Source organism: Acinonyx jubatus, chromosome D3 (genome assembly GCF_027475565.1).
Source record: "Acinonyx jubatus isolate Ajub_Pintada_27869175 chromosome D3, VMU_Ajub_asm_v1.0, whole genome shotgun sequence".
Classification (NCBI taxonomy): Eukaryota; Metazoa; Chordata; class Mammalia; order Carnivora; family Felidae; genus Acinonyx; species Acinonyx jubatus.
In genome coordinates, this window is record NC_069392.1 from 31,779,592 (window position 1) to 31,797,899 (window position 18,308).

Sequence of the window (18,308 nt, forward strand, 5' to 3'; positions counted from 1 at the left end):
TTCATCTAAGCACCAAAACCATTTCCTTACAATTTAATGCTAATTCGTTAATGTCAAATTTTATTTCAAAAACATTCACTTGGCAATTCAGGCTAGATATTTTCCCCACACTTAAAAGATTAACTGCAATTGTGTTTTGTAAGTGACTACCACTCTGAGATAAAAAGACGTTAAAAGGACTGCTTTCTGAGGGCCCTAAGTGAATTTTATGCTACGCCGGCTGTCTCTGGGTGTGAGACTGGGTATCTGGGGGCTGGAGTAAGAGAGAGACTTTTCACCCTTTTACATCTTTTGGACTTTGTGCCATACACAAACACTTCCTATTCAAAAAAATACAAATACAACTTAAAAAAATGCAACTGCTTTGTGTAGTGAAAATGTTATGCATACAGTGGATTTAATTTAATCCAATGCTGTTAAGAAAGGCAGAACAGAAAATGTACAGGAGTATTTTAAGAGGTGAGGAAAAAACCCCACACATTATGGATGAGGTTCTCAAGCAAAGCTAAAAAAATTCAAAAATCAGTGTCTGGAAGGAATCTTTTCAGGAGTAAAGTCATTGCTCTGCCTCTTAAAACCTCAGTGTACCTTTCTCACAAACCACACGTGTCAACTCGTTCAAGTCTTAATGTGACATAAGTATAGCCTACTTGTCTGCTCCTTCCACCATTTCCTGAGAGAGAGCCGTAAAGTTCAAGATGTTTTCTCTCCCAGTTACATAAAACTAGCAACAATAAGGACAATATGCTCTAATGCTAAGGTATTTTTAAATGTCATAGGCTCCTGGAAAGAGCAAGTGTCCTTCGAAGTGAACTTCTGCTTTGGTAAGCCAAGTGACAAATTCCCAACGTATCAAAATTTGAGATGAGACTTGACAGCAAAAATCTCACGCTTTCAAAGGATTGGAGGTTTCCATGACATCTTACTCAAGGAGTTAAAAAAATGTGTTGCTTTATTTTGTGACCCTTGAAAATGTGTCCCCTGTAAGGAAAAACACTCTAGGGAAGAGTTGCCTTGTGGGCTCAAGCCTGGATTTCTTGGTGTGTTGTAGACGAGAGGTTGCTCCACACGCTTTTATTATCAAGAGCACAGAATAATGGCCTTTTAATTATGTGAAGAGCAGCATCACGATCTACGTTCTATTTGGTTTTCACTGTAGGATGTAGAGAGAATCAAAAAAATTGGTAACAGCTTGCCCCCTTAAATATTTACTGTGGGTAAAATGTATTAGTCTGCTAAAATCAGAGTGTGAATGTTTTGATAAGAACAGGGTAGTTATATGGCCTCAAAAAGAACATCCCTAGAACAGACGTAGGAATTACAAAGAGGAAAAGGGCAGCAGACCCCACCTTCACTAAGAGCTTCAGCGGTAACATCCGTGATGCACTAGGAAGGATACGAGGTCACTTCTGGGCTTTTGCTGCCAAAGCGTTAATCGCATCTGGTCACGACACATCAGATGAGTCACAGTGAGGGCACTCCACAAAATTAATGTCTTGTCAAGGTCAGGACAGAAAGAAGGCTGAGGAACTGATGCAGAATAAAGGAAAAATGGAAATGAAATGTAGTGCTTGATCCTGGATTGGACTATTGACCAGAGTTCTCACGATGATGATGACGATGATGATGGTGACAACGACGAAGACGACGACTGTAATTTCACTATATTATTCACTATATGTTATTATCTGGACAAGTGGCGAAAACTGAATAACATTTGTAGGTTACAAAACAAGACCAAATCAATGTTAAATCTCCTAATTTTGATAACCATACTGTGCTTATCAAAGTGCCTGTCCTTGTTCATCACAATACACACTGGAGTATTTAGAGGTAAAGGAACACAGTGCCTGCAACCAACTCTCAAATGGTTCATGAAAAAATGTGTGTTAGTGTAGACAGAAGGGGGAAGCAAATACGGCCAACTAGCTATTGGTAAATCTGTGTGATGAGTGCCTGGAAGTTCTTTGTACTACTTTTGCATTTTGGGGGTAAGATTAAAAGTGTTGCAGGGGCGCCTGGGTGGCTCAGTCGGTTGAGCGTCCGACTTCAGCTCAGGTCACGATCTCGTGGTCCACGAGTTCGAGCCCCGCGTCGGGCTCTGGGCTGATGGCTCAGAGCCTGGAGCCTGCTTCCGATTCTGTGTCTCCCTCTCTCTCTGCCCCTCCCCCGTTCATGCTGTGTCTCCCTCTGTCTCAAAAATAAATACATGTTAAAAAAAAATAAAAGTGTTGCAAAATAAAAAGTTACTTGTTAGGAATGCCCCTTATGATACGGTTTCAAAGAAAAAAAATGGAATTTTGTTTTATTTTTATTTTTTTATTTTTAATGTTTTTACTTATTTTTGAAGGAGAGAGAGAGAGAGAGAGAGAGAGAGAGGCAGAGCATGAGTGGGGGAGGAGCAGAGAGAGAGGGAGACACAGAATTCGAAGCAGGCTCCAGGCTCCGAGCTGTCAGCACAGAGCCCGATGTGGGGCTCGAACCCACAAACTGTGAGATCATGACCTGAGCCGAAGCCGGACGCTCAACCGACTGAGCCACCCAGGCGCGCCAAAAATGGAATTTTAAAAAAGCATCCTCACTGAAGCGCTAGTCTTGTCGATGGATCTAACCAAAATACTTTATTAAAATAATAGCAATTCCTTTCATTTTATACCAGCTGTGCAAAATGAAGTATGGGGGTTCCATTTGTCCTTAGCATTTTGACACAAGCAAAGTGAGGCTTGGAAGCAGGTTTCTGATGGGGGAGTGCCTTCTGCCCAATGGCAGACGGACCCTCAGAGAGCCTTGCAAAGGCAGACATGCAGGAGTGGCCTCTTAATGGATTCGGGAGTAGTCTTTCCAAAGACAACTTACATTTTGTCACTCCCTGACTAGAATCAGTGAATGGTTTTCCAGAACCTTGAGGAGGAGGCCCAAATCCCCTGGCCTCAGCTCAGCATGAAGCTGGTCAGGTGGGGCCCCCCCACACACTCCCAATAGCTCCCCATAAAGATCTCTAGTGTAGCACTGTACAACAACATCCACTTTGTTCATAAGTCTGTATTCCCTCTAGAGGATAAAAGCGTCTAGAGGAAAAGTAGCGCTCCTTATTCATCCTGGTATCCACAGACACTTAAGTGTGTTGACTAAACACTGAAGAAGCAAGAGGAGCTAAGGTAACCTCTTGCACATCCATCTTTCCCCCTCAGCAGCACCTTCACACTCAGTTTTGGCAGAAAAAGCCTTGGGGGTCATCAATGCTGTCCCACTGAAGACTGCTCTTCAGACCACTCTGTTATAAAGGCCTCTCTCTGGAGAGAAAGGGAAGCCATGTTCCATCTTTGCCAACAGCCAGGGTACTCCACGCACAGTGGGAAATCATGAAACTCCCTGCTTCCCTGGCAAGTTCTTTCCCTCGTTTCCTGCCGTTTCCTCAACTGGACTCTCAGATTAGATAGTCTCTAAGGCCTCACCAACAGTCCATTTTCAACACACACCACGGTTTTTAAAATATGACTTTGATAACGCCCTGTAAAATCAATATGGCAGCCTTGCTCTGAGACATAGGCACTCACCACTTCCAGCAAACTTCAGAAAAGGAAAAAAAAATCCAGGGGTGCAAGTGAGAGAAAGAATGGTTATTCTTTACTTAAAGAAATAATCTTTCTAGGATTTTTTTTTTTTAAACTAGAGAAACACATCCTGGGACATTTAAAATATTTTATTTAGCAAAAGTCTAATGCTGAAAACTTTCCTGAGGAGGAACCTATTCTTGAAATGTGATGTATTTCAGTATTAACTTCCCTTGCGGAGGGAGAGGGTGCTTCAGGATACAGCTCATCTCTCTATTATTAGAAAGGGTGTGTTGGGGTGAGTACCGGGTTACAAGAATTAGCCAGAAGCTTGCTGGAACGTGTGGCAAAACCAAGCAGACACTGTAGCCCCAGGGAGGAAGGTGAAAAATGTGACAGACATCTGGCAAATCTAGGGCAGTTACAGGTGGCCTCAGAGAACCTGTCGCTAGGCAAGGCACAGAACGGAAGGGGAGGACCAAGAGGGGCAGAGATGGTGGTAACGGAGGAAGCCGGAAGTCACTTCAAGAAAATCTGACTGGAGGTAAGATGGAGTAGGAGGAACACGGCTGAGACGCGGGGGGCTGTGAGTGACAGAGGCCAGGTGGGACAGTGCCTGGAGGAGCTCCCCCTGCCCCCGGGGCGTCTGTGCTGTGAGGAGACACTCAGGCCAGGGTTCCTGAGCAGTCAGGGCCAGTGGATGGCTTGACAGCTCTTTGGGGATAATTAGAGACACCTCCTCCCAGGTATGTTGTGAGGTGTTGGGGACATCAGCACTTGGCGTGGACAGAGGACACGGTTTATAGGTGCTGGCTCAAAACAGGGCTGCAGGGTGCAGCTGGCTGGTGGGGGAATAGTGAGAAGGTTCAGTCGTCTCCCCCCCTGCACCCAGAGAGGACTTGACAGTGTGCAGGCAGCTAAGCATTCATCGGATGCCACCAGGGCAGGACTGCGGTGAGGAGGGCTGGCACCAAATCAATGCCGGATCACTGCTTCAGTCCTCATAACGACCTCATGCAGTAGGTACTGTGATCACCTCTGTTTCACAGTTGAGAAAAGGCAGACGGCAACAAAGTGATTTGCTCGCCCAGGTGGTCTGGCCCCAGTATTTTCCCTCAAGATCAGGACACTGTCCAGTCCACAGTCTCCGAGATCCTGGACAGGAGTCTCTGGAGCACCTTGTCCACTTCCTAGCCCAGGAGGATGCTCTTTCTAGGCCCTGCCTTGGCCCTTGAAAGCACAGACGCAGCCTGAGCCCCACGAGGCCATTCTCCCCTTGGGCTCCCGTTCAGGGCAGTCAGCTCCCCACCCTGCGGCTCCCCACACCAGGGGCGGCTGAGATCTGGGAAGGGTGTGCCCAAGGCGCCCCCGTGCAGTAATCCCTGTTTATTAATCACATCTGAAATTATCCAAGAGGATTTTTCTCTTGGATGCCATATATACAGATTTCTAAGAGTTTCTGGTTTACTGTGGAACACATACTGGTAGTTCCCACTTCTTACACTTCCTCATGTTACCCTTCTCTTTTACAACACAAAGTAAACCTCACTCCTTCAAAAGGCAAAGAACAGGGTGGGTGCCTGGGACGTGGATCGAAATGTCATCTTGAGTGAAAGCGAGGGTTCACGGTTTCGTTGTATGGAGGGGAACCTTCCTTTCCGTAACGCAGCGTGATGGCCCAGGTGGCCAGTCTCCTGACTTGTGACACCCACAGCTCCCTAGTGGAGTGGACAAAGGATTGTGTTATATTCTAACAGGCACTCAGGAGTTGTTTTCCGTGTACCCAGCTGTGTGGTGTGAGTTGTTGGGGGAGAGGACAGGAGGACAGCCAGGGGAGAAGCCTGTTCCCTGGGAGCTAACACAACTGGCCTGTCATTTTCTGACAGTGCTGGGGGGCTCAGAGGGCCCTGATGAGGTTCGAGGGCAAATGCTGGGGACCTAGGGGGGTACTGCAGCTGGGGCTCCAGACAGAAAATTTACTCCTACCTGACATATATTGTGGGCTTTAAAGACTTTTTGGGTGGTGGGATCAAAGAGTTCAGTTGGTTAGAAAAACACTAGCCCACTAACCTGGGCGATGTGAGTCCTAGAATTCTGCACGCATTCCCCACAGGACACAGGACAAGCGCACAGTCAGGAGTAGCTAAGGGTGCCTCAGCACCGGATGCTTCTCAGCCCTTCCGTGCACCCTCCTAACAGCCGCTCCAGGAAGTCTGGCTCCCACATCTGTTCTCACTGAGGGGCAGGCCACTTGCCAGGGGTCACGTCTTTTGAGAGTGGTGGATCTAAGACCCAAGGTGGGCAGCTCCCCGGGCCCTACCCCTCTGCTCTGCAGGGAGCCAGCCTATTCTTCAACCAAATTCCTGGTGTACTTTTACCTGGGAGGGGAGGACAGAATAGTTCCTGCTCTCCGGGCTTATGCTGACCTATAATTCCGATAAAACGGTCACTTAGGAAATAGCAGCTAGTAATGACAGATCAACACATCAGACTGCTTTCACATTTCTCCTTGAACCTTATTTATCAGCTTCCCCTTAGAAAAAAAAAACCTAGCAAGCCACAATTTTAAAAGAGCTAATAAAATCCCCACATTTTAAGAAGAAAGGAACCACACAAATTACTAATTCAATTTAATTAATTGATTTAGGTTTGGTATTGTGCTAAGAGTTTTTTGGGAGGTGAAGGGGGAATGTGTCACAGTCATCAGCTGAAACAATTTTCAATCACCTCATGTGTAGATGAGCTGGAGGCAAAGGCATGGTCCTAACTAGCGCAGGGGTTCCTGGACGGGCCCCAGTCCACAGAAAGACAAGTTTTGGATGTATGCATGAGAAAAGAACTAACTAGGCACCTATCAGTGAATACCATCCCACACCAGGCTGCTCCGTTATCTCCCATCTGAATTGCTTCAATAGCTTCCTGAAGTTGCCCCTCTCCAGTCTTGGCTTCCTACTATTCATTCTCCACCTACAGCCAGAGTGGTCCTGATAAATCACAACCAGAGCATGTAACTCCTCTCCAAAGGCCCTTCAGATCAGTACAGATCTGGGAGGTCTGGCCCTGAACATTCTCCCTTACCCCCCACCTCTCCAGAACAACTGTTAGCTGGAGAGATGCCATCCCCTGTCCACCTCGGCATTCTCTATTAAAACTTAGGTTTCAAGTAATTCAGCTGCCATCCAAATGGAAGGCAATATGAACAGCAAAAAGCCAAAAGGTAAACTTAAGTGTAATATTCTTAGAGAAAATCCTTAAGACACCTCAAGATAAGGCTAAACTTTTCATGATAATGGGCAATCTCATATAATTTTAAATGTATATTCTGATTTTTCCTTCTTAAAGAACCCTGAAATTAACTTTTCATGATAAAATCCTTTTCTATCTACAAGAAAATGAGCCTAAGACCTCACTTGTGACACCAAAAGACTTTCTCAAGGATCCAATCTCAAAAAGTCCTAGATTTAATGAATTTGCGCTGTATTTACTATTAAGATACTTGATTTAGCTCCACTTTTATGGCCTATACAATAATATATATTTTCTTTAAATAAAAGTTAATTTTCTCCAATATCTTAATATCTTTCTCAGTGAGGATCATCAAAATGTGAATCCAAGAACTATTCAAGTTAGTAATATAAGTGATGACTATTTCAGAGCATGATAGAATACATGTTACTGAAAAATGTGTGGACATTAAAATAAAAATGGAATCTTCAGAAGGAACGTTGTATGTTTAGGTATTAATTTCCTTCTTTATATAAATGTAGACTATTAGAAACATAATCACATTTGACACACCATAGGCACATAAGACAAAAGAATGTCAGGTTTAAAACCTACCGAAAGAGAAAGAAAGGATTATCTCTGAAAGAGCATAATTGCATTCATCCCAGTCAACCCAGAACTGTTGGGTCCTAATTCTCTTTTATTTTATTTGTAATGAATTATGGTTTCTGATACTTATTTTTAAGTAGCCTTAATACACCTATGTGAAAATACATGTTTTCAAAGGAAATGGGTCCTTCAGTTTTCTCTTTTTATTAAAAATATTCACGATAGAGCTCAAAAACACTTTCACAGGTTAGGTGCTTTGGATTCCTTAGTAATCCCCTCAGGAGTTACTGTTTCTGAACTTGGCATTGAATATGAAATCCCTTATCAGGTGTGAGCCTATCATGTGAAGAAGAAAAACATGTGACTAACACACCTTAATTCTAATTCCTCATTACATGATAAGAATCACTTTTTTTCCTAAGTCAGAATGATATAGGAGATATTTTATGTTACTTACTTTCAAGCAAACATGCCCAGACAGACTTGAGAATTCAAGTATATGTCTATGAATGTATAAATCTGAAGTTGCATGGGAACACCATCTGTGATTTGAGCTAGGACCTTGTAGTTTTGGGGGCCCTCTTCGATACATACAGTGTCGCAGAGTACTAGGGGACACCCTATAGCTCTAGCTGGCTGAATCACTGCTTTGGTCCTACCCCTTACGCTCCTCCCTCATCATCTCCTTTACCCCCTCTAAGCCATCCAGTTAAAGACACAGCTCAGGGAGCACCTGGGTGGCTCAGTCGGTTAAATGTCCCACTTCGGCTCAGGTCATGATCTCATGGTTCATGAGTTCGAGCCCCGCATCGTGCTCTGTGCCGACAGATCAGAGCCTGGAGCCTGCTTCGGATTCTGTGTCTCCTTCTCTCTCTCTGCCCCTTCTCCACTCATGCTCTGTCTCTCTCTCTCTCTCTCTCTCAAAAATAAATACACGTTAAAAATAATTAAAAAAATAAAAAAGACACAGTTCAGTAAAAAAGCGTTCCTGCTGTGCCAGACACCTTAGCCCCCTTTTCTAGCCAGTTTGCCACTTCTAACCCTCCCTTTTAGAAATTCTAGAGCTCTGACTGGTTACACTGGAATGCTTATCAGAAGCAAAAATCAAATGAAAGGATGCAAACAAAAGCTTTAAAAAAGGGTAATCCTTATCTGCCATCTTGCTGCAAAGCCTATAGGACACGATGCTTCCGATGAAGAGACAAGGTAGGGGCTAGAAGGTGCACACGGGCCCAGACTTCGGTCAGAGCATTTGACACAGTGTCTGTTGTACACACTGCTTTTTGCATCACCTTCCCTTCGAAGAGAGGACTCTGAGAAAGAAAAATGCCGCAAGAGCCCTACACCGGGTGATGAAAACTTTGAAATTCTGTTACTGTTGGGAACGTACACACATACACACACACTCACGCACGTACACACACACAGGTGCACGCACAAATATGTTCTCTTGGCACAGCTATAAGAAAGATGAGTTTCTGAGAAATTTAACAAATATATTTTCCTTTGACACATGCTTAATCCAATTACCACATAACAATATTTTGAAAATATGCATATACACCAAAGAAAAGAAAATTACAATTTATTTCACCCTTTCACATGAGCCATACTGCCAACCCACTGGTTAGGAAAGTGCCCGTAAATACTGCAGATGTGAAGCAAACTACCTTTTTCCATCATAGAATAAACACTCAGAAGGGATCCGTGTTATTTACAGCATGCATTCTCTTCTCATTTGAGCTACAGGATGCGCATCGTAAGAGTGACCTGAATTCTGTTCTACTATTCCCATGGAAGCGATCACTTACCATAAGTATTTCTCTCTGCTTACGTAAATTCTATTCTTTGGTTATCTGGGAAACTGCTGAGTTATTAATTTAGAAATACATATAGGAAAAAGTACTATCAATATTTTCCTAAAGGTATGCTACTTTCCTGATTACCGACCTCACGAATACATTCATAAGAGTGTTTCTTACAACCCTATCGTCTTTAACATTTTTAACAAATGTTAATACTTTGTTATGAAGGAAAGCATTTCTCTAGGCAGAGAGCTAGATTTTAAAGCATGTCAAGAATAAAATAAGGTTAGCATTGATTCTCAAGCAATCTCATTGAAAATGGGTCTCTCTTGAACCATTTAAAATATTTCAAGAAGGATTTACTTACCTGGGAATATTCAAAGTCAGTGATAGGAGCTATACTCTTGATATAGTCTGATCGAAACTGGTTTTCTGGGTTGGCCAGTGGAACTGGAGGTATGATAGTACTCATAGCAGAAACAATTGTCTAAAATGGAATGAAGAAAAAAGTATATGGATAAATAGAACATTGAGGCTCCGTGTATGACAACTAAAATATACCAAACAAACATTTTTTAAAAAGCCCTTACCACAATAGCGTCTTTAACATTTTTCCGGATGTCCAGGATTTTCTGTTTCTTTTCCCTATATGAAGAGAATTGTTATTAATTTAGTTCACTTTTAGCACTCACTTGAATCAGTTGATGTGGGGTTTTAAACTTCCAGCTGCAGCATGGGGCTAGACTGGTTTTCCTGGGGGTCAATGTCAACCCCCAAGACAAAAGGTGCAAAGTTTTTAACTGGTAAAGGAAAACATGCTTTTTCTCTAATCTGTACTCTAAGCAAACTTGAATGCATGCGTTACAGACTATATATAGTTGTATACAACTACGCAGGCTACACATAGCCTAGCAAAGTGGTTATGAATACTGCATATAAAAGCTATACAGCTACACTTGTAAATACATTTCATTTGAATTATCATATGTTGATAGTTAGGAATTGAAATAGAAGCAGACAAAGGATATAGAGAAAAATATTTAGTGACATATTGGTTAAGTGTACTCAGAGCAAAACTAATAACACAGACAAATACCTCAAGAACATCTAATAAGTCATATTTTGTTAAGCAAGTTATTTTATTTTTTGAACTAGACACCACCAAAAGGATTAGGCTAAATATTACAAATTCAACAACAGGCTTCTCTTTTCCTCCCTCTCAAAAGTCGGCTCGGTGATCAAATTAACTGTTTAAAGAAAGCACTTTGGGGGAAGCTAGAGAGAAGTGAAAAAGTTCGCATGCAGTTTGGAGGCAAAAGCAAAACTGGTCGATCGTTCCTTACTCAGGATTAAATCCATTGACATGCAGGATCCTCATTTGTTTGACGATAGTGCTTTTCCCCGACTCACCAGCGCCTGCAAACAAACAAAAAGATTGCTGTGATCTGTAGCCCAACACCGTTGCCATCGCTGCCGACAACGCAGACAGCAATTACCCTACCCAGCGTGGGTATTTTCCAGCACGCGCCAGCTCCTGGCTGGAGGAGCGGGTCCCCGGTCGCCGGCGGTGCGCGCGGCCCCCTCCCGGCCCTGCCCGCCCGGCCCCCGCGCTGGCTCGCTGCGCTCTGGGCTGTGCGCTCCGCTCGGGCCGGGGCCGCCAAGCGCCCACCGCCCTTACCCAGTAGCAGCAGGCGGTGAGTCGCTTTGTAAGCCAGACGCTCCTTCTGCAGCTGCTTCTCGATCTTCTTGTTGGCCTCGCGTCGTTCTTTTTCATCGACGCCCTGGTCTTCTGCGGTCTTGCTGTTGCCCAAACACCCCATGCCTGCCCCCTTGGATGGACCTCGGGCAGAGTTAGGAATTTGCACAAAAAGCAATAGAGAGTTGTAGATGTGTGTAGATCCTGCGACGGCTTCTCCTCCTCGCTGCTGAAAGAGATGCTCTGGTCTCTCGGTGTTTTTCGATCAGAACAAGCGTTCCGTCTCCCTCCCTCTGCCCACCGCAAACTCCTAACTCAAAAGGATGCGAGGACGACTCGCGGAGCCAAATAAATACTTTTTAAAGGTAAAGGCTTAGTATTTTCTGCTGGACAAACAGCATGGCATGAAAGGAGACGGGGGCCGAGAGCGCCGAGCTCTGCCGGAGCCAGCCGGGATGGCGCAGCGCCCTCCGCTCGCCCCGCGTCTCCGCGCCCGCGCAGCCCGCCGAGCTGAGCCCCGCTCAGTCCCGCCCCCGCCTGCGCGGCGGGGAAGCGCCCAACGGGACCGTGAAGATGCCCGGGCCCCGCGGGCTGCTGGCCGACCGCGGCGCGGAGGGACGGAACTCGTCGCCGGGTCCCCGAAGGGCGATCGTGGGCACCAGGCGGCCGGCTGGCGCTCCGCGCTGCCTCCGCCGTCGGACGCGCGCCCCCTCCCGGTTCCGAGCGACCCCCGCGCCTCCGCCCGGCCGGGAAGGGGAGCTGGGCCTGCTGGCGAGGATCTGGCAGGGGCGCTAGCGCTAACGGAGCTGGAGGGGTCGGGAGCTGACCTCTAGGAGCCCGGCCCCGCGGGACGCTCACCCGCGCGGGGTCCGCACCGCGCCCGCGTGGCCCTCTCGCACTCGGAGCCCGGGAGAATGGGTCTGGGCGTGCGCTCCCCGCCGCTGTCTCGGACGCCTCCTTGCTCCCAGGCGGGCGAGGACTCGCGCAGGATCATGCATATTCTATCAGGGAGGAGGATCTGTAAGAGGCTCACCAGTCACACCGCCTTTGTTCGTTCATTTTCTAGACTATTCCAGCGCACCCACGCTGCCGCCTCCCTTAGCCTCTTGTCTTTATCTCCAGCCCCCGTTTCTCCTTCGCAGTTCTCTGAACAGCTCTACTACTTCCCTAGGAGACTTCATGGCCTTGAACTTGGCATCTTAGCGGTGGAACTGATGAAGGCAGGAGACCGGACTATGCTCTCATTCGCTGTGCTGAGTTCGAGTTCCCAGAGACGGTCCGTCCGCAGTCTTGCAGTCGACTTTTTGGATTTGAGGGAAAGATGGCAAAAGAGGCGACCCAGAAGTCCAGGTCCCAGATCACTTCCTTATGCAGCGCTGTTAGGGCTCGGTGAGGCCGGCACACAGATTCTTTTACATGGCCTTGTTCATCTGTCTTCTATGCCCCAGTTTCTTCCCTCCCAGCCTACATTTCTCCCTTTCTCACCAAGGCCTGATCTTCTTTACAGAGAGCAAACACCACGGCTGGGGTGGGTGGGTGTGGGGTGTTTTCCTTGCTCTGCTGCCCCCTCTCCTCTGCAGCCTGCACCCAGGGGCACAGCCGGCTTCACTTGTCCACTTGTCTCTTCTCCTCTGGCTCTCCCCTCTTTCCTCAGCCTCCCCTTTTCTGCTGGCTTGTAACCTCAAGTGGACAAACGTATTCACCTCTGCCTTATTCAAAACCAACAGCACCTCCTTACATCTCAGGCTCCTTGTTAGTGTCACCATTTTCCCTCCTGCACATGGCAGCCTAGAGTTAGGAAGGGCCATCTGACTCTGGCCTGACTTTCTTTACCTCCTGCTCACACCTCTCAGCTCCTGGCAGCCTGGCTTTGGCCCACCTCCCTACTGAAGATATTCAGCATATTTCAGAACATTGAAAATATTCTCATTAGGGTCTTCAATGGTCTCCCAGGCACTAAATTCATGAACTTAGGTCTTTACTTTCTTTGACCTCTCCAGGGAGCTGGCACTGACCCTCCTTGAGACTGTCTTGTCCTGTGGTTTTGATGTCCTGCCTGGTGGAGGTGCCTGAGACCCCACCACTCTTTCTCCCCTTGCACAGATTCCTGGAAGGGCTGACTGTATCCTCAACAGTCTGTGCACACGGCTCTATGCCCACATCACATCTCCATCCCGGCTCACCCGCTTGTCCAACGCCGTCCCCAAGCACACCTCCATTTCTATGCCTCACAGGGATCCTCACTTCTACCTGCCAAGGGCTGAGCTCCTCCCCTAAGCCTACCCCCACACCCCTCGCCTGTTCCTCTCTGTGATAAGGGCCTCTGATTTTCCAAACCAGAACATGGGAGCCATTCCTGACTCCTTTTCCTTCTTGCAAACCCGAGTAGTTACTGTGTCCCAAAGAGTCTGTTTCCTAAATATCTGTCCTGTCTTTTCCACCCTATCTTCCATTGCCATGGTCTTAGATCACGAATCTAACCTGGACTTCAGCAATGGCTCCTGCTCACTCACTCCAGTGCTGGTACCATGTTGCTGCGGTGACAATACAGATCTGCCATGTTCCCGTCGCCTATGAGGGCTTGACCATGATCCTTCAAGGCTGGGTTGATGTAAACTCTGTGGCCACAGCTTTCTCAAGTCTCTCCCCTTCCCAGCGCTGCCCTGCCTCTCCTTCCAACTACTTGTACTTCCTGAACACCCTAGCTTATCCCTGGGTCCACCTGCCAGTTCTTTCTGGAATACCTGGAATACCTTCTTCACTCGGCCACCTCCTAATTATCCTTCCAGCCTCACCACTCCCTCCACATGCAGCTTAGGCCCCCTTCCCTGTGCTGCATCCTCTCACCAGCTCCTTGCATTGTAATGGTTTATTTGTAGCTTTCCCCACAGTTCACTAGATGGGCGACTCTACAAGGGCCAGTTCTGAGTCTGTCCTTTACACATGCAGCACCTGCATCCAGTCCAGGGCTCGGCCTGCAGGAGCTGCCTGCCCCAGGAACCTTCATGGAATGGATGAATGAATTCATGAAAGCCAGAGATAACTCTGCTCAAAGTCTGGGGTCTCATGAAAGGAATTTTGTGATCAGGTTTTAAGTCCAGAGAGTACTTGTCCAGGTTAGTATCATGTCGAAATTATTCTTTTCGACAAAAGCAAACTTCCAGTGCTATACTATACTCTGAGCTAGGTTGAAAGTTCTCGTGTTGTGTAAGGGGACTATTTATCACTGTTGCCAGGCCTCACACCTCAAGTTAACACAACTGTTCACACGTGGCAACAGCAACCTGGCATGTACTGTGGCTACTGGGGAAGTCGGGAGGCGAGAAAAGGTAAGTAAAAATTGCTTAGTGTAGTGGGATGTTTATAAGGATTTGCCAACTTTCGTAATGCCAAGATTTTTAGAAACTGTTAGTTGGAAGAAAAAGTTTCAAAACGAATCCCATGGAAACTTATAAAGGGAAAATTAAGTTAGAACCCCTAAACCACACTTTAAAGGCAGCCTGATAATTCGGTGACCCTAAAAACACAGCAAAAAGTTTCCACTTGTTCAGATCTAAGAATTAAGGCTGTTACAAGACAAGACAACAGGTCCAAAATGGAGTCCCTTATGCTAAGCCCCACATCACCAAACTGAGAATCAGTTAGTTTTGACTTTACCAGAAATGAAATCTTAAACCTGTCAATCTGGAACCGCCAGATCAGCACTAGTTAGATAATCTGCCTCATACACTCCTGTCATCTCCTAATGGCAAGGAACCTTGCAATAACCAACCCACTTTTTAACCTAGTGTAATTGCCTTGTTTCCGCTCCCGGCTGGATATGGAAGTCTTCATTTTGTACTGCTCCTCGGAGCTACTTTCCATCAGCTAGATGGGGTGTTGCCTGATTTGAATCAAGTTTTGCTCAAATAAGCTCTTAAACATTTTAATATGCCTGAGTTTATCATTAAACAGGGTTAACGATAAATTCTTATATTTGGAATTCAGACAGACTCACGTGAACAGGTATGATGAAAAATATGCCATAATACACCCAAGAAGTTAATATATCAATATAATAATAATAATAGTAATAAAAAATAATAATAATCCTTGTAAAATAGCTTCTACTAGTTGTCCACTGATTTCTGGCACTGTGCTAATCCTTCCCATGGAGTAATTTGTGTAGCATTTGCAGTAAGGAACTATTGCCAAGATTACTTCCAGAAGCTTAGAAGGGCGAGGAAGAGGTGTATCTGGGATATAAACCTTTGTGTCCTGGCTGCGATATCTGCACTGTACGAGGTACAGTGTGCCCACAGTCCACTGCTAAACATTCGGAAATAGAAAGTCAACGTCCGTATACAGTGATGCAACAAAGCCAGTTTTACCTAGTCTGGTAGGAGTTCAAGACACTTTTTTTGTTTTTTTTAAATCCAATCATCTGGCCTTTTTCTAGTCTGGTCTGGGAAGCGAATCCTCATTTGTGTTTTAAACCATGGGATCAGAATCCCAAATCCCAGCTGGCTTGTTGCGGCAGCAGGAGGGGAGCTTTTGGGGAGCACCCAGGGTAACCTGGAGCGCAGGCAGCGCGAGCATCTGTTGCCAGGCAACAGCTATGCAGCAGCATCGCCCTCACCAAGAAGCACGCACACCCACCTGCAGAGACTAAGGGCTGCCCTGCAGCTGCTTGCCCTGAGAGGAGGGGGTGGCAGTGGGGCAGGGAAGCGCCTGCGCCTGCCTCCGAGGCTGGGAAAGGCCCTGGGCTCACCAAGAAGAACTGAGAAGGCACAGAGTTTGAGGCAGAAGGACAAAGGTCAAACAAAGTGGTGTTTTCCTCACTCTTGTTGATATTTAAGACAGGGTATCTCAAGTCTGAGTGCATTTGGAAGTTTAATTATTTAAATTTCTTTTACACTTAGTTTTGTGACTTTTGAATAGTGACTTTAAAATTTGGTTTTGCCTCCGACCCTCTGATTTAACCTGGCACGTGATGAAAACAAAAAAGAAACCGCACCTGTTCTCTGGTTAGCTGAACTCAAGATCGTGGCAGCAGGACCAACACCATTTGCTTCCCCCTTAAGGAGGTGCCGGTAGAAGTGTAATTAACAACCGGCTGGAACATTCAAGGAAACGGTTTCAGTTTATGACAAGCCTAGATGATTATTTTAAAAATGTAGTAACTGGTCTTGGGGTGGCATTTTATGCTTTCCAACCTCCTGAACGTTAAAGCTGCAGTAAGAATTTTAGAACAGATGTATCAAAAGTTTTAGAAGAAAAGGAACAAAACAGTTTAGGAAAGGTGCATAGTTACTAATTCCATGCAAGGGCAGTGTTCCAAGAAACTAAAAGCTGCAGCTAGTTTTGCTAAGCCCAGGGCTGGGGTGGGGTGGGGGGAAGGGGGTGGTGCCAGCATGGCCACAGGCTGAGCGGATGGTGTGCACACAGCCTTGCCACTGTAGACAGCTTGCTGTTGTTTTATCTCCTTTCTTTCTTAGCGCATTGGTGCAAATAACCCGTGCAGATTATTTTCCCTTAGAACAGAGCTCATTGCATGACCTAATTACCATACATTTAAAAATACTGTGGTTAAAAAGTTGTACATTTTTTATGGAAAAGCAGGGACACATTCAGTTTACCCTTTCTGTACATAATACTCTGCAATCAAATACTTGAGAATTCATTGAAATAATTTGTCTTTTTTCGCCCTTGCTCCTCCAGCCAAAGTAATATTAAGTAGCATTTGGAAGGGCCATGCATAAAGGGTAGTGATGCAGTCTGTTCAGCTGACAGCTTTAAAAACTAAAACAGCAACGAATCTGTAGGAAAGGTATTTTAACTGTCTTTCACCCTGCCCTGTGTCCAAAAACCTAGGACTGAAATATCCTCATTGGAATACACAACTCAGTGTGACAGGCAGGAGTTTAATTACAGTATAAAAATAGAAGTGAGACTACTGAATACCTTAAAGAAAACAACAACAAAGACTCCATAAAGCAGAATGGGCAATCTGCAAACAGTGTGAAACTATTACAGTGTTGCAGTTCAAAACATCTGTGAAAGCTACCAAGCGGGTCAGGTTATGAGGCAGAGACATCAGAAGGGCAGCTTGTGGACCCTCCGCGTATATTGCAAGAGAAACCACACACATTAAAGTTGCATTTAGTACACATTTCCCAAACAGAAATCAAATAAGGGGCTCAAGAAGGATGGAGTGAAAATTAGCCTTCCACCAGTAAAGATTAGCATCCCTAGCTATTTTATCCTGATCTTCAACCTTAGATGGCCTAACAAAATATGGGACTACAGCAGATTTTCAGACACAGGTTGCTTAATTAATAGATTTTGATACTGATGTAAAATTGCAAAGATAGTCTGAACAGTTTTAAAGATCTTTCTTTCTTTACTAATTAACAACCATCAGATGTAAGATGTAGAACTTGCAAACAAACAAATCTACCATATGTGAATCAATTTTACATTTATTTTTCATTTTTTTAAAAGTTTTTTAATTCCACTTAGGTCACATACAGAGTTATACTAGTTTCAGGTGTACAATATAGCGATGCAACACTTCCATACCACACCGTGTGCTCATCCCAACAAGTGCGCTCCTTAATCCCAGTCACCTGTTTCACCCATCTCCCTGCCCCCACCCCCACCTCCTTCTAGTAACCATCAGTTTGTTCTCTATAGTTAGGAGTCAGTTTCTTGAATAATGCTTAAATCTAAGGAACATTTTATGATAAAAATAGTTTTAGCATTTAGTTCTAGATACCATGAGTTTTCTAGTCCTCAGCTAACTATATCCACCAACACTTTTTTTAAAGATTCAATCTCATGCAATCTCTGGGGTTAGAAGAATGCACCCAGTGATTAAGAGTTCTCACCCAATTTAGTTTTTTGTAAAGTGCATCACATTCTTCCCCTGATTGGGAGCAAAAAGAGACAATGTGATGCACATTTTAAATGCTTACAAACGTTCTCTTGGTGTCAGTGAGGTGCCCTTATGGGATGCCAGAGCTTCAGGAGGCTTGGTGACATGAATCCTGGTTTTCGCACGCCTATTCATAGGGTTGGACTTCAGCGATGCCTGCCTGCCTCACAATTGTCCTCCTAATTTAAGCAAATCCAGTAACAATATGCTATAAGGCAAGGCCATTAAGAGAATCCAATTTTATATCTACGCAACATAGATTCATGTCATTGAACACATGTTTATCTCTTCCTACAGGCCATCATCTGTGGAGATGTAACACTGAAGCCATTTTCTCACCTTCTCGAGCAGCTTGGGAAATCAAACTAGCACACTGCCATCATTCAGAGGTCAATGTGTGACAACATGCATGAGCCCAGGGCTGAAAGGGGTGGGAGGGTTCATGGAATTGGCAAAAGCTTCACCAAGGAGGAGGGGCCCCAGGTTGGACAAGGTAGGGAGTA

The 18,308-nt window shown here is 45.4% G+C and overlaps 1 protein-coding gene across 5 annotated transcripts in view; it reads right to left on the reverse strand.

Annotated features, from left to right (window-relative positions):
• GNAL (G protein subunit alpha L) overlaps nucleotides 1–18,308 on the reverse strand; it is a 150,412-nt gene that overhangs the window by 94,598 nt on the left and 37,506 nt on the right. The window contains exons 1-5 of one of the 5 annotated variants that reach the window (XM_053206743.1): nucleotides 11,717–12,047; nucleotides 10,872–11,118; nucleotides 10,537–10,609; nucleotides 9,784–9,838; nucleotides 9,561–9,680 (exon numbers count right to left, since the gene is read on the reverse strand). In XM_053206743.1, the coding sequence (XP_053062718.1) occupies nucleotides 9,561–9,680; nucleotides 9,784–9,838; nucleotides 10,537–10,609; nucleotides 10,872–11,013 (390 nt within the window). In that variant the 5' untranslated portion in view covers nucleotides 11,014–11,118; nucleotides 11,717–12,047. Of the gene's footprint in view, nucleotides 1–9,560; nucleotides 9,681–9,783; nucleotides 9,839–10,536; nucleotides 10,610–10,871; nucleotides 11,600–11,716; nucleotides 12,048–18,308 lie in introns of those variants that run through there. The other 4 variants (XM_027068456.2, XM_027068455.2, XM_053206742.1 and 1 more) reach the window with 4 other exon arrangements.